Source organism: Oncorhynchus clarkii, chromosome 16, assembly GCF_045791955.1.
Source record: "Oncorhynchus clarkii lewisi isolate Uvic-CL-2024 chromosome 16, UVic_Ocla_1.0, whole genome shotgun sequence".
NCBI lineage: Eukaryota > Metazoa > Chordata > Actinopteri > Salmoniformes > Salmonidae > Oncorhynchus > Oncorhynchus clarkii.
This window is the reverse complement of record NC_092162.1, coordinates 39,559,536-39,573,938: the sequence shown is the minus strand read 5'-3', so window position 1 is coordinate 39,573,938 and position 14,403 is coordinate 39,559,536. Positions and strand designations below refer to the sequence as shown.

Sequence of the window (14,403 nt, the reverse complement as noted above, 5' to 3'; positions counted from 1 at the left end):
GTGAACCATGTGAGTCTGCTAGGTACAGCACCGACCTACTGTAGCTGCCAAATGTGTTCCACTGTATTGACATGCTGTCTGTGTGTCCCCCTGGGCCCCTACAGTGCAGGTGTCACCCTGGTTTCCAGCTGAAGCGCGATGGGAAGACGTGTGTGGACACAGATGAGTGTACCACGTCCTACCCCTGTACCCAGCGCTGTATCAACACTCACGGATCCTTCCACTGTCTCTGTGTGGAGGGCTTCCAGCTACGACCGGACAATCCTACCATCTGCAAGTCCACCTCTGGTAAGACCAACAGCGGGGACTACTTGGATTCGTCCAATAAGAAAGGCTCTTTCGTTGTCCGTCGTAAAAATGTCTTCCAAATGTATTCCGTTGCGGCGTTCAAGGAGCGTGACCCATCGCTTAGCGTTTGGGCGGCGTGTGCCTCTCTTTATGACGAGTTCGACCATGTACAGAGAGCCCTTTTCTGGTCCCCCTAACTCTTATCCTCGTATCGGTCCGTCTCGCTACAGATGAGGAGCCCTTCCTGATCTTTGCCAACCGGTACTACCTGAGGAAACTGGACCTGAATGGCACCAACTACACTCTGATTAAACAGGTGAGACAGCACTGTGCTGGGATCAGTGGGCCATTTAACCAGGTGTCCGTTTATATGGCTATTTATGATCAGCGATTAGTGATCATCCAAACCGATTGTAGGCTATATCCTGTGTGTCGTGTTTTTTGTGCATGTCCGTGCGCGCTTCTGAGTGTGTATGCTTTTGGGGGGGGGGGGGGGGGGGGGGGGGTATTTTTGTTGCCGTGACTATAAACATCCAAGGTATGATCTTTTTGGAATGTTTGGATCCTTTGCAAATGAAATAGAATTCAGGGATTGTAAATGTGTGTAAAAATAGAATTTGCGGATCCTGATAGTCTGTTTTCTAATGTGTGTGTGTGTGTGTGCCAGGGCCTGAACAACGCGGTGGCTCTGGACTTCCACTATGCAGAGCAGATGCTCTACTGGACAGACGTGACCACTCAGGGCTCCATGATACGGCGCATGAACATCAACGGCAGCAACATCGAGGTCCGTATGGAAGTTGTCCGGGTCTGTCACTCTCATTGAGTCTGTTGACTAGCTGGCTAGTCCTTGACTCTGATTGGTCAGTTAACCTGTCTGTGGCGCTCTGATTGGACAACCGACCTGTTAGTGGCTTTCAGATTGGATATGTCTCAAGTCTGTTGTTCTCATTGGACAGTAGGCTAGTTTATTTCTCTCTTATTGAACAGTTTGTCTTTTTGTGGCTCTGAATGGACAGTTGGCCCGTATATGACTTCCTGGTTAGTTAGTTAGTTGGCCAGTATCTGACTCTCTGATTGGCTCTTGTCCAGGTGCTGCACCGGACCTCCCTCAGTAACCCAGACGGATTGGCTGTAGACTGGGTCGGAGGAAACCTGTACTGGTGTGATAAGGGGCGGGACACCATCGAGGTGTCCAAGCTAGGAGGAGCCTTCCGGTCGGTCCTGGTGAACACCGGCCTGAGGGAACCACGCGCCGTGGCTTTGGATGTACGCAACGGGTGAGAGGGACAGCCCAGAGTACGATACACACAGAACATGAGGCTGGACTGGAAAGTCCTGTAATGGTTTGAGACGGACGCGTTGTCACGTACTCAGCCTCTGTACGAATGAACCGTGAAATGCAATGGAACACTAAGGACTTATAGGCTACTACTAGTACCCAGAGTTATCCCGGTCAGGCCGTACGTCCTGTCGGCTCCAAGGACGATGTCTACAAGAGGGCGGTCTTTTTCTCTAATAATGGTTCTGATGGTATAATGTGATACTGTCCCGTCTTGCTCCTCAGGTACCTGTACTGGTCAGACTGGGGCGACAACCCCCACATAGGGCGGATTGGGATGGACAGCTCCAACCGAAGTGTGATCGTCGAGGACAAGATCACCTGGCCCAATGGTCTTACGTTGGACTTCATCAACGACCGCATCTACTGGGCCGATGCCAGAGAGGACTACATTGAGTTTGCCAGCCTGGATGGTACCAACAGACACACGGGTAATGCATATTGACGTACAGTAGCCTCCACACACACACACACACACACAGATGTACACGCAAGCGCAATTGTATGAGAGCCACGGTTCACAGTGGTGCCGTTTAGAGCCTTGGGCCCATTGGGGTGGAGGGGGAGGAGTGAGACGAGAGAGAGAGAGAGGGGGCTATTGTTCGGTCAGACTACTGATGAGGCTGTTATCTGCATGGGGTCTGAATACCCCGCGCCTTGTCACCAGACAAAGGACAATGCTTTATATTGTCAGCCAACCGTGCAGAAGAATGCAGGGATGCGGAGGAGTTCCTGATGATTTTGAATTCCTCACATTCACAAACCTCCGTTTGAAACTAGGGCACGTGGGTTAGAGAGGATGCCTCTTCCCGGTCGTCGTGGAGGTTTCATAGTGGAGTTGGGATAGGTGTCGGCTGTGTGTTCTGCGGTTCTCGTCCTGACCAGATGGGCCATGGTTCCTATTGCCTGGCGGATGTTCTGTGGTCGGCAGTGGAGCCGTGTTAGCGCTCTGGTACGGTGGTGCTAGCCCACCCGTGGGTCGTTAACCTTCTGCGCACACAGAACTGTCTTCCTAATGGGGACACGGGCTGTTTGAGTTCAGATAAGGGAGGGAGCTGGTCAAAGGTCACTCCGTGTAGATCCACCAGCATCTCCTCTCAGCTCCCGTCGCTCCAGTATCATAGAACGAAACTCCCTCAGGACTTGTCCAGGTGGCAGGAGACTCGTGTAAAGTTTGTACCACAACACTGGTTAGAATATCAATTAACCAATGATGAGATGTCACCATCCTAAATCTAACGTGCTGTTTCACACTGTGTGTGTGTGTGGGTGTGGGTGGCCGACTGTGCTTTTATAGCAGAGGACAGTCAGGTAGCTAATGGCGTGTTTCCATAACAACATGGAGCGAAACGAATGAGTGCATTGATGAGGAACATTCTTAAGCACATAGTCGTGACCGTAACCGTGAGAGGTGTACAGGCCCCAGTGAAGCGTGGCTCCTACTGCTTAACCCATAGACAGTAGTGAGTTGGTATCATGAATGGCTGTCGCTCCGTCACCACTACTCCTTGTGTTAGTAGTTGGGCGTTGTGTGACTATACACATTTGACTGACACCGTTGTGGTGTAATTGATGTCCCCCAGTGTTTGGACTAGGGAAAAACTCTTGGACCCCAGGTTTTAGCCGGTAGCGATTTTCCTGGTCAGGTCATGTGGTGGCCAGGTAAAACTCGGGACCCTGTGTGTAATATGATACCAATGACATCACTGCTGTGTGTTTTGGGTCCACAGTGCTTACCCAGGACGTCCCCCACATCTTCGCCATGACCCTGTTTGAGGAGTACATCTACTGGACCGACTGGGAGACCAAGTCCATCAACAGGTGTCACAAGACCCTGGGTATCAACAAGACCACCCTGGTCACTACCCTCCACCGGCCCATGGACATCCACATCTACCACCCTTACCGCCAGCCTGAGGGTAAGAGATACGCATGTACACACACACACACACACACACACACACACACACACACACACACACACACACACACACACACAGTAGCTCCGGTTAAGAGTTTCCTTCATCCCCTTTGCTTCCAGTGTTTAACCACCCGTGCCAGACAGACAACGGTGGCTGTAGTAACCTGTGTCTGCTGAGCCCTGGCGGGGGCTACAAGTGTGCCTGTCCCACCAACTTCTACCTGGCCAACGATGGACGCACCTGCATGTCCAACTGCACTGCCAGCCAGGTGAGGGACTGCGGAACGATATGGCTGTTGAGGGGCCAGGCAGCTAGGGGGCAGCAGAGCCTCTTGTGGAATGAGGGGATGTTACACGGCTGTTTATTATGCTTTGTGCGATAATTAAGCGTCATTATCTACACAGTACAGTACAGCACAGCCTTACATTCAGCCTCTTACCTGGGCTTCGGTAGTAGAACTAAGGAGAACGTTCCCCATTTAGCTGTGGTATTAATAGATGAATGAGCATCAGACTTCCATTCCGTCTGTTTTAGGATTCGTCTTAATGATATGATCAGCGGAGACTTAAATGGCAACGAGTTGAAGACTGTTGTTAGAGACTGCTACGGTTACGTGGCGTGTCGTTCATTTTTGCCACGTCCTCTGTTTGCTAACCCGTTCTCACTTTCTCTCTCTCTCCTCCTCCCCTCGTCCAGTTTGTGTGTAAGAACGACAAGTGCATCCCCTTCTGGTGGAAGTGTGACACGGAGGACGACTGTGGGGATCGCTCGGACGAGCCTGCAGAATGCCGTGAGTGTGACGCTTTTTCATCCAACGCAACTAGGTAAAGTGATTGTGTACATTTCTAGTGTGTGTGTGTGTGTGTGTGGTCCCTGTGGGAACTGAACCCACGACCTTGGCGAAGCCAGTTCTACGTCAAATGGGTGAACGAGTAGTATGTGGTTGTATAGCAAAGGGTCACTGATACTTCTACTGGGCTCTGAGATCGTGGAGGATTAGAGGTGGAGGAATAGCGTTGGTGTGGGTCTGCTGTGGGTCTGTTTCAGACTTTCAAACAACCTCGATCTGAATGTGTGTCTGTCGGTGTCATCCATTTGTCCTTTATAGCGGCGTTCAAGTGCAGGCCCGGCCAGTTCCAGTGTGGGACAGGCATCTGCACCAACCCAGCCTACATCTGTGACGGGGACAACGACTGCCAAGACAATTCGGACGAGGCCAACTGCGGTAACGGCCTCGTTCCTGCTTTCGCTCCCCCTCCCTCAATCTTTCATTCTCGCCCTCACTCTCTCTTGCTCTGCTCATCTCTGACCTGTCTTCCTCTCTCTCTGTGTGTGTGTGTGTGTGTGTGTGTGTGTGTGTGTGTGTGTGTGTGTGATTTGTTCTCCAGATATCCACGTGTGTCTGCCCAGTCAGTTCAAGTGCTCCCACCCCAGCCGCTGTATCCCGGGAATCTTCCGCTGTAACGGACAGGACAACTGTGGCGAAGGAGAGGACGAGAAGGACTGCCGTGAGTCCACACGTCCCGTCTACACGCTTTCTTACATGTGTCTGTATGCCCGTTGTGTACATCACCTACGTTTGTGTTGTGTTTTATCGGGGGAGTACTGCTGACCCAGGTCTCTGTTGTGAAACTTGATTGCATTTCAGTGAGACTAACCTGTGCCATAATAAATCAACTGTTGTTGTTGTGAGTTGCTCCCTGTCAGTAACAGTCTGTCTGTCTCCTCCCTCTAGCCGAGGTCACGTGTGCGCCCACCCAGTTCCAGTGTGCCATCACCAAGCGCTGTATCCCTCGCGTCTGGGTGTGTGACCGTGACAATGACTGTGTGGACGGGTCGGACGAACCAGCCAACTGCAGTGAGACCCCACCCCTCTGTTTCAGAAGACTGTTCTAGACTAATGACAGGCACACAAGTCAAGTTCCACTTCCGTGTTGAAGAAGAATACAAGTTTCTGCTTACCGGGTTCTGGCTAAACTTACCGAACTAGTCAATTACAAAATGCACTAGATCTTACAGACCTCGTGACATCCTCCCATCACCTTTCACTTTACTCAGTCTATCTGGCCTGTTATACAAGCCTCAATCTCTCTCCCCCTCCCTCTCCCCCCCCCCTCCCCCCCTCCAGCCCAGATGACGTGTGGCGTGGATGAGTTTCGCTGTAAGGACTCTGGGCGCTGCATCCCGGCCCGGTGGAAGTGTGACGGAGAAAATGACTGCGGAGACTCGTCTGACGAACCCAAAGAGGAATGTGGTGGGTGTTCTGTTCTGTCGCCTAGGGAACAGAGAGACGGCTCAACCAGCCGCTACCTTATTGCCATGGAGTTTTGGTTATGATCTGGGACCGCGTCCGTGATTGGTCGCCAGCATTGCCAATGGCCTCTCTAGTGTCGACGGTTCAATGATGATGCCGTGGACCTCCTGTACTGCCATGTGCTCTATATGGTTGTTACGGCGCTGACGGCGTGTGTCTCTGTGTAGATGAGAGGACGTGCGAGCCGTACCAGTTCAGGTGTAAGAACAACCGCTGTGTCCCGGGCCGCTGGCAGTGTGACTACGACAACGACTGTGGGGACAACTCGGACGAGGACAAGTGCGGTAAGGTCTCGCTCCTTCATCCCCTGTGAGTGCACACTATCCTCGTTCACTCGTGTCGCCAGTACAGTGTCACTGCGTTGTCCCGTTGCATTTTTCTAATGCTCATGGTTTGTGCACCTCTAGGGATTGGGCATTGGTGGCTTGCTCCGTATGACTGGCCCGAAACACCGTTTCAATTGTTTGATTCGTGCGTTTGTCTTTGTCTGTGTCTTCTTGCGGGTCTGTTTCGTAGCGAAAACCTCATCTTACCTGCAAAGTTGCCTTTCATTCGGTAGAAATTCATTCAGTTTGGCCTTTGCTCCTTTTTAATATCATCTCTTATGCATCTCACCTCGTCTCATGTCTGTTTCATTTCACACCGACTGGCCCGTTGGCTTGAGCCAGAGGTAGGCCTCCACTTTTAACCATCCCCATCTCCTCCCAACCTAATGTCACTCTGCTCCTCCTCCTCCCATCGCACCCCCATTTCAATCCCATCGCGCTCGTTTGCATGTCTGATGCTGCCCATTTGAACTCCAGTCCCCACCTTGATGTCCCCTCAAAAAGTGAGAGGTCAAAGGTAGCGCTCCAGAGGATAGTTTCTACTGTTATGTGAAGTAATGGTACTTTCCTACCTGGCCACCTGAGGCCATTGTACTCAACAAAGCTTTTGTCTTATTTTCGAAGACGCTTAAGTCCGTTAAAGCAGGGGGGGGGGGGTCTCTGGAGCGCTCTTTTGACTGTCATTGTTTGGCCTCCATCTGAGTGTCCATGTGTTTTTGTGTGTGGGGCATGCTCTCCCCTGTGAGTTTGGACGCCAACGATCTGGAAGCCGTTTCCAGCGAAGCTGCACCGTCCTCACGCCAGAACTGCGTCGCTGTGTGTCTTTACAGTGCCGCGGCCGTGCTCCGAGAGCGAGTTTGCCTGTACCAACGGACGGTGTATCGCCGGGAGGTGGAAGTGTGACGGGGACCATGACTGTGCTGACGGATCTGATGAGGTAACTTGTGTCGTAGATAACACTACTGACTCATACTTTTCTCACAACCCTCTGTGTTATCGGGTTGTCCTTGAAGCTTAGACATCTGCCTTTTTGAGGAGGACATATGAAATAACCTCGCTATTTGGATATCCTGTCCTCGGACATCCGCTGTAATGGTTGTGCTTTGATGTTGATGATGATGTGAGGCTTTCCTACATTGAGAGTGAGGGATTTGTTGTGTGTGGTTCCCTCAGGACGGCTGTGAGCTGAGGTGTGACAGTGATCAGTTCCAGTGTAAGAACGGCCACTGCATCCCCAGCCGCTGGCGCTGTGACGCAGACGCTGACTGTTTAGACGGCAGCGACGAGGAAAAGTGTCACATTGCTCGTGAGTGTGTGTGTGTGTGTGTGTTGTGTCCCTGTGTGTGTCACTCAGGCTCCCGTTTGACATGGCCACAGTGCTAAAAAGAGAGGGGTCATATTGAGATTTGAACTTTTTCCCTAATTGAGAGGGATTCTGGAACCTGTGGTAGGATTTCTCGGATCCGGGTCGGTAATAGACAACCTGTATTTGTGTTTCGTCCCTTCTCCGTGTCTCAGCTAAACACTGCCCCCTGGATGACTTCCAGTGTAACAACACGCTGTGTAAGCCCCTGGCCTGGAAGTGTGACGGAGAGGACGACTGTGGAGACAACTCGGACGAGAATCCCGACCAGTGCCGTGAGTAGTGACCTCGCATCCTGTGACATTCATATCCCGTCTACTAGTACCCTTTACCCACTACAGAGCTGAGCTCAGTTGTACTGTGTTGGCCTGGTCACTCATCCACCAGAAGCTGAAATCGGAAATGGAATGGGCCGCGTGATCAGGAAACATCAGAGCCGACACCGTTCGGGTTGTCGCGATGGTGTGAAAAGGTTATGGATCCTGAAGCCTGTTCCAACTCCTTGTCTCCTTAACCCCTCTTGTTTTGCTCCCCTCAGGGATGTTCCAGTGCCCCCCCACCAGGACTTTCCGCTGCCAGAACGACCGTGTGTGTCTGCAGGTGTCCAAACAGTGTGACGGAGTTGACAACTGCGGGGACAACTCTGATGAGCTCAACTGCCGTGAGTTTACTGTGCTGCTGGCCTTTTGCACGTGGACCAACACAAGGCTATCTGGTGCCTGCCTTGATGATCTGTGGTTCCCTGTGGGACCGGTTGGATCTGTCCCCCCCTGGCATACATATTACAGAATGCATATCAAATACGTCGACCTCGTTGTTTCATATGAAGCTGTATGCTAGGGGACTAGGGTCATTGTGTTCATTCAATTCAATAGACGTATTTATCCCCTTTGTGTTTTCTCAGAGCCCCCTCCCGCCGAGCCTACCTGTGAGAAGGACGAGTTCCTGTGTGCCAACGGGGGGTGCATCAGCTCCAGCCTGCGCTGTAACTTCTTCAACGACTGTGAGGACTACGGTTCAGACGAGATCCACTGCAAGACAGGTGACCCCCCCCCCCCAAGTCACACCGCCGCAACGACTCGCCTATGCAGTCGTCGCGTTAGAAAATACCGCGTTTGTTTCGCACGGCGTTCGGGCTAACCTTCCCGGTGGCTCAGCGCCGTTGCGGACCCGTGATGCTATTTTCCCCTCTGACCCCGCAGACACCAAGCTGAACGACTGCAGGAGCAACAGGACTCTGTGTGGGGACGGGGACGAGGCACACTGCGTCACCAACGGGACAGACTCCTTCTGCGCCTGCAAACCAGGCTTCAGGAAGACTGGCCACAACACCTGTGGAGGTGCGCTGCGCCCACCTGAATGTTCACTCGCTCACTGGGCGCTCGATCAGCAATATTAACCCTCCCCCTCTCCCCTCTCAGATAAGAACGAGTGTAAGCAGTTTGGGGTGTGCTCCCACGTGTGCAACAACACCAAGGGATCCTACAAGTGCAGCTGCCACAAGTACTTCACCAGGATCAACGACACCTGCAAGGCTGACAGTAAGTAGTGTACTTTTACTCTTCAAACCCCTAGATTAGTTGAAATAGTGCATGTGCTTTCATTGATATTTTCATGGATTCCGTGTGTTGAAGTTCTCCCTCCCTCCCTCCCTCCCTCCCTCCCTCCCTCCCTCCCTCCCTGTCCCTACTTCTCTCCCTCGTCCCTCTCTCCCCCTCCCTCCCTCCCTCCCTCGTCCCTCTCTCTCCCTCCCCAGACCTGAACAGTAGCAGACAGGTGCTCTACATTGCCGACGACAACGAGATTCGCAGCCTGGACCCTGGCATGCCCAACTGGCGCTACGAGCAGACCTTCCAGGGCGACGCCAACGTGCGCATCGACGCCATGGACCTGCACGTGAAGACCAACCGCATCTACTGGACCAACTGGCACACGGGCAGGATCTCCTCCTACGAGCTTCCTTCATCGTCGTCCTCTCCCTCGTCTGGCCCATCATCCAATACACACCGCAACCGTCGCCAGAGTGAGGGAAGTGTTACCACCCTGGAGGTGAGGCCCGACGCAAGCAGGAATGAATTCACATACACACACACACACACACAAACATGGGCACGATCATAACCTCCCATGTGTGAGACAATATTAGTGGACTGCGGTCTGGTGCACAGGATGTCTCATAGCTCAGAAAGATCTGTTGTTTTCCGTTCACAACATACTGTGATGTACAGTACCTAAAACACCCATATCTGATCTCTCTCTCCCCCCCCTGACTAGATTGTAGGGCATCTGGAAATGCCTCGGGGTATAGCGGTGGACTGGGTGGCTGGTAACCTGTACTGGACTGACTCTGGCAGGGATGTGATCGAGGTGGCCCTGATCTCAGGCCAGCACCGCAAAACCCTCATCTCGGGCATGATAGACGAGCCTTACGCCATCGTAGTGGACCCGCAGAGAGGGTGAGCGATGGTTACCCTTGACCGCTGCGAGGCCCAACCCAGCCACGCCCACCGGGAACTGGGTCGACCTGGTTATTTACCACAGCTGCTGCGACTGTGCTGGAATGCCAATAAAATACATCAACATATGTCAAATATATCCATTTTGTATTTCCTGCTGAGCTGTTTGGACTGCGTTTCTCTGTCCCCTCCAGAACCATGTACTGGGCCGACTGGGGAAACCACCCTAAGATTGAGACGGCAGCCATGGACGGAACCTTGAGACAGACCCTGGTCCACGAGAACATCCAGTGGCCCACAGGTCTGTATTGGCGTTAGCGTTTGTAGCCTAGCATTAGTACCTAGCGTTATGCATTGTGGTATTGCTTAACCTAGCGTTAGCGTAGCTTTCTTCGTAATGTAACGCATAGCATTATAGCCTCTTGTGGTGTCCTGCGTTGACTCTCCTCTGCTTGTCCTCCTCCCTCCCTCCAGGTCTGGCGGTGGACTACTTCAACGAGCGTCTCTACTGGGCGGACGCTAAGCTCTCGGTCATCGGCAGCGTGCATCTCAACGGCTCCGACCCCGTCATTGCCGTCACCGGCCTCAAAAACAGTTCAGTTCCCCTTCATACTGATCAGGGTTGGGGTTCAGTGCTACATATAGTGCTTTTATGGGGATGAATTCCGTACGAAGGAGCCTCTCGTTTCCACAGATGGACATTGTACCAAAAAAGTCTGGCATTGCTAACCGTGAGCAGGTTATTGCTCTCGCCAGCAGGCGTCGCTGGTTTACAGAGTCGTGCCTTCACGTCTCACAACGACCATAGAGTTTTGAGCAGCATGGGATAACCAAAAGGTCTCTCTCTCTCTCCTCTTACCTCCCCAGACCTGCTCCATCCGTTCAGCATCGACATCTTTGAGGACTACATCTATGGCGTCACCTACATTAATAACTTTGTGTTCCGGGTCAACAAGTTTGGCAAGGGCCCCATGGAGAACCTGACCACTGGCATTAACCACGCCACAGACATAGTCCTATACCACCGTTACAAACAGCCAGAGAGTGAGTGTCTGTCCTGTGTGTCCTGTCTGTCTGTCCTGTCTGTCTGCAGCTCCCTTCCTCATTGAAATGACCTCAGATGACACTCGATCCACTATCTAGAGTAGTCACTACTTTTGACCCCGATTCGCCATTTAGTGCACTTCTTATTTTTGACCCCTTATTTACTATAAAGTGGATATCATAAACCCATATTCCACACAGTGTTCTTCTGACCCCGATTCCTCCTTATAGTGCCCTACTGTTGACGTTCACGCCACATAAAGTGATCATGCTCTGGTTCTTAATGTCTGTCCTCTCGCTCTGTGATTCAGTGACCAACCCATGTGACAAGAAGAAGTGTGAGTGGTTGTGTCTGCTCAGCCCCAGTGGTCCAGTCTGCACCTGTCCCAACGACCGCGTGGCTGAAAACGGCACGTGTGTGGAGAGACCCCCTCCCACGCTGTCTCCGTTCTGTGAGTACACACACACGCAGGCACACACACACACACACACACACACTATCAATAACCTTTCCCCCTATCTCCTGCCCGCCTCCTCCCAGCTCCCCCGTCCGGGCCGTGTACGGTCCTGTGTCTGAACGGCGGGAACTGCTTCCTGAACGCCAGGCAGCAGGCCAAGTGTCAGTGCCAGTCCAGCTTCACGGGAGAGAGGTGTGAGGTCAACCAGTGTAGAGACCACTGTAGGAATGGAGGGTCCTGCACTGCCTCGGTCGCAGGTAGGTCATTGGTGTGGCCACAAACTACTCTGGGGGCTGAATCCTAACTTGATGCACATTTTTATGTTGTTCGGATATTCATCCGAAAATGTCTCGGGTTCGGATTCAGCACTATGTGTTAGGTAGTCATATAGTAAACTCAGCAAAACAAGAAACATCCCTTTTTCAGGACCCTGTCTTTCAAAGATAATTAGTCAACATCCAAATAACTTCACAGATCTTCATTGTAAAGGGTTTAAACACTGTTTCCCATGCTTGTTCAATGAACCATAAACAATTAATGAACATGCAGCTGTGGAACGGTCATTAAGACACTAACAGCGTACAGACGGTAGGCAATTAAGGTCACAGTTATGACAACTTAGGACACTAAAGAGGCCTTTCACCTGACTCTGAAAAACACCAAAAGAAAGATGCCCAGGGTCCCTGCTCATCTGCGTGAACGTGACTTAGGCATGCTGCAAGGAGGCATGAGGACTGCAGATGTGACCAGGGCAATAAATTGCAATGTCTGTACTGTGAGATGCCTAAGACAGCGCTACAGGGAGACAGGATGGACAGCTGATCGTCCTTGCAGTGGCAGACAACGTGTAACAACACCTGCACAGGATCGGTACACCCGAACATCACACTTGCGGGACAGGTACAGGATGGCAACAACAACTGCCCGAGTTACACCAGGAACACACAATCCCTCCATCAGTGCTCAGACTGTCCGCAATAGGCTGAGAGAGGCTGGACTAAGGGCTTGTAAGGCCTGTTGTAAGGCAGGTCCTCACCAGACACAAACCCACCGTCGGTGGACCAGACAGGACTGGCAAAAAGTGGTCTTCACTGATGAGTCTGCGGTTTTGTCTCATCAGGGGTGATGGTCGGATTCGCGTTTATCGGCGAAGGAATGAGCGTTACACCGAGGCCTGTACTCTGGAGAGGGACCGATTTGGAGGTAAGGGGCCGTCATGGTCTGGGGCGGTGTGTCACAGCATCATCGGACTGAGCTTGTTGTCATTGCAGGCAATCTCAACACTGTGCTTTACAGGGAAGATATCCTCCTCTATGATGTGGTACCCTTCCTACAGGCTCATCCTGACATGACCCTCCAGCATGACAATTCCACCACGCACAGAACGAGCAGTATGGCTGATTTCCTGCAAGACAGGAATGTCAGTGTTCTGCCATGGCCAGCGAGGAGCCCGGATCTCAATCCCATTGAGCATGTCTGGGACCTGTTGGATCGGATGGTGAGGGCTAGGACCATTCCCCCCCAGAAATGTCCGGGAACATGCAGGTGCCTTGGTGGAAGAGTGGGGTAACATCTCACAGCAAGAATTGGCAAATCTGGTGCCTGGAGGAGATGCACTGCAGTATTTAGTATCTGGTGTGGCCACCAGCTGCATTGACTGTCACTTTTGATTTTGACCCCCCTTTGTTCAGGGACATATTATTCCATTTCTGTTAGTCACATGTCTGTGGAACTTGTTCAGTTTATGTCTCAGTTGTTGAATCTTGTGTTCATACAAATATTTACACATGTTAAGTTTGCTGAAAATAAACGCAGTTGACAGTGAGAGGACGTTTCTCCTTTTTTTTTGCAGAGTTTATATAGCCTACATTATATTTTTGTTCTCATTTAGCGTGACCCTTTTCGTTTCCGGTGTAACGTCCACACCCGTCTTTCTTAACCTTTGACCTTGTCCTTCTCTCTTCCAGGGGCCCCTACATGTCGCTGTCTGAAGGGCTTCACGGGGCCCCGGTGTAACTTGCACACCTGTCAGGACTACTGTCACAATGGAGGCAACTGCACCGTATCCCAGGGCAACCAGCCCACCTGCCGCTGTCTACCTGAGTACCCGGGAGACCAGTGTCAATACAGTGAGTGTATAATCCAGAATGGGTTATTTACCCAACCATGTGCACCACTTCCAAGTCAAGTGGATGTAGAGCTTTTCAGCTTTGTATCAGCCTGGTACAACAGTGTAACCAAAGGTACAGTTCCTGGGTTTTCATCTGAGTCTGTCATTCACCTGAAGCAGTTCAGCAAAAAAATAACCGGTCTTCAATTCACTTGTTAATGCAAGTGAGAGTATTCACTGTGTGAGCTTTGTTTCTCTGCTTCTCAATCTGCCAGGTAAATGTGAGGATTACTGTAAGAATGAGGGGAAGTGTCTGCAGACTGCCAATGCCACCAAGCTGTGTCGCTGTCCCCCTCAGTTCCACGGACAGCTATGTGAGCTAGACAAGTGCCAGTACTGCGGCCCCAACGGCAAGTGTCTGCCCAAAGCCTCAGGAGAGGTCATGTGCCGGTAGGAGTGCACGCTATGTACACACACACACACACACACACACACACTGTTCAGTCCGTTCACGCTCACAGATGCACACACACACACTGCTCAGTCACACACACACACTGCTCAGTCACACACACACATACCTACCTACACACACATTCTCCCCAGTTTGTTTCATTTTAATATTAGAGTTTTCCTGGTGTTATCCTAAAAAATGTATAAATCTAGTGTTTGTTGACTCTCTCTCCTTGTCTGTCTCTCTCTCTCCCTCTCCTTGTCTCTGTGTACCTGTCTCTCTCTCCTTGTCTCTCTCTCTCTCCCCTTGTCTCTGTGTACCTCTCT

General features: G+C 51.7%; 1 protein-coding gene across 1 annotated transcript in view; it reads left to right on the top strand.

Annotated features, from left to right (window-relative positions):
- The window catches only part of LOC139368422 (low-density lipoprotein receptor-related protein 1-like), a 138,190-nt gene that overhangs the window by 114,504 nt on the left and 9,283 nt on the right, over positions 1-14,403 (top strand). Inside the window, exons 57-85 of the mRNA XM_071107291.1 lie at positions 105-288; positions 519-604; positions 956-1,075; positions 1,381-1,568; positions 1,856-2,061; positions 3,361-3,549; positions 3,672-3,820; positions 4,249-4,342; positions 4,661-4,777; positions 4,941-5,060; positions 5,288-5,410; positions 5,681-5,806; positions 6,034-6,150; positions 7,023-7,129; positions 7,366-7,498; positions 7,711-7,830; positions 8,094-8,216; positions 8,460-8,597; positions 8,758-8,895; positions 8,977-9,096; positions 9,312-9,604; positions 9,830-10,011; positions 10,206-10,312; positions 10,486-10,605; positions 10,879-11,055; positions 11,367-11,507; positions 11,597-11,770; positions 13,481-13,642; positions 13,899-14,073. Coding sequence (XP_070963392.1) covers positions 105-288; positions 519-604; positions 956-1,075; positions 1,381-1,568; positions 1,856-2,061; positions 3,361-3,549; positions 3,672-3,820; positions 4,249-4,342; positions 4,661-4,777; positions 4,941-5,060; positions 5,288-5,410; positions 5,681-5,806; positions 6,034-6,150; positions 7,023-7,129; positions 7,366-7,498; positions 7,711-7,830; positions 8,094-8,216; positions 8,460-8,597; positions 8,758-8,895; positions 8,977-9,096; positions 9,312-9,604; positions 9,830-10,011; positions 10,206-10,312; positions 10,486-10,605; positions 10,879-11,055; positions 11,367-11,507; positions 11,597-11,770; positions 13,481-13,642; positions 13,899-14,073 — 4,229 coding nt within the window. The remainder of the gene's footprint in view (positions 1-104; positions 289-518; positions 605-955; positions 1,076-1,380; positions 1,569-1,855; positions 2,062-3,360; positions 3,550-3,671; positions 3,821-4,248; positions 4,343-4,660; positions 4,778-4,940; positions 5,061-5,287; positions 5,411-5,680; positions 5,807-6,033; positions 6,151-7,022; positions 7,130-7,365; positions 7,499-7,710; positions 7,831-8,093; positions 8,217-8,459; positions 8,598-8,757; positions 8,896-8,976; positions 9,097-9,311; positions 9,605-9,829; positions 10,012-10,205; positions 10,313-10,485; positions 10,606-10,878; positions 11,056-11,366; positions 11,508-11,596; positions 11,771-13,480; positions 13,643-13,898; positions 14,074-14,403) is intronic.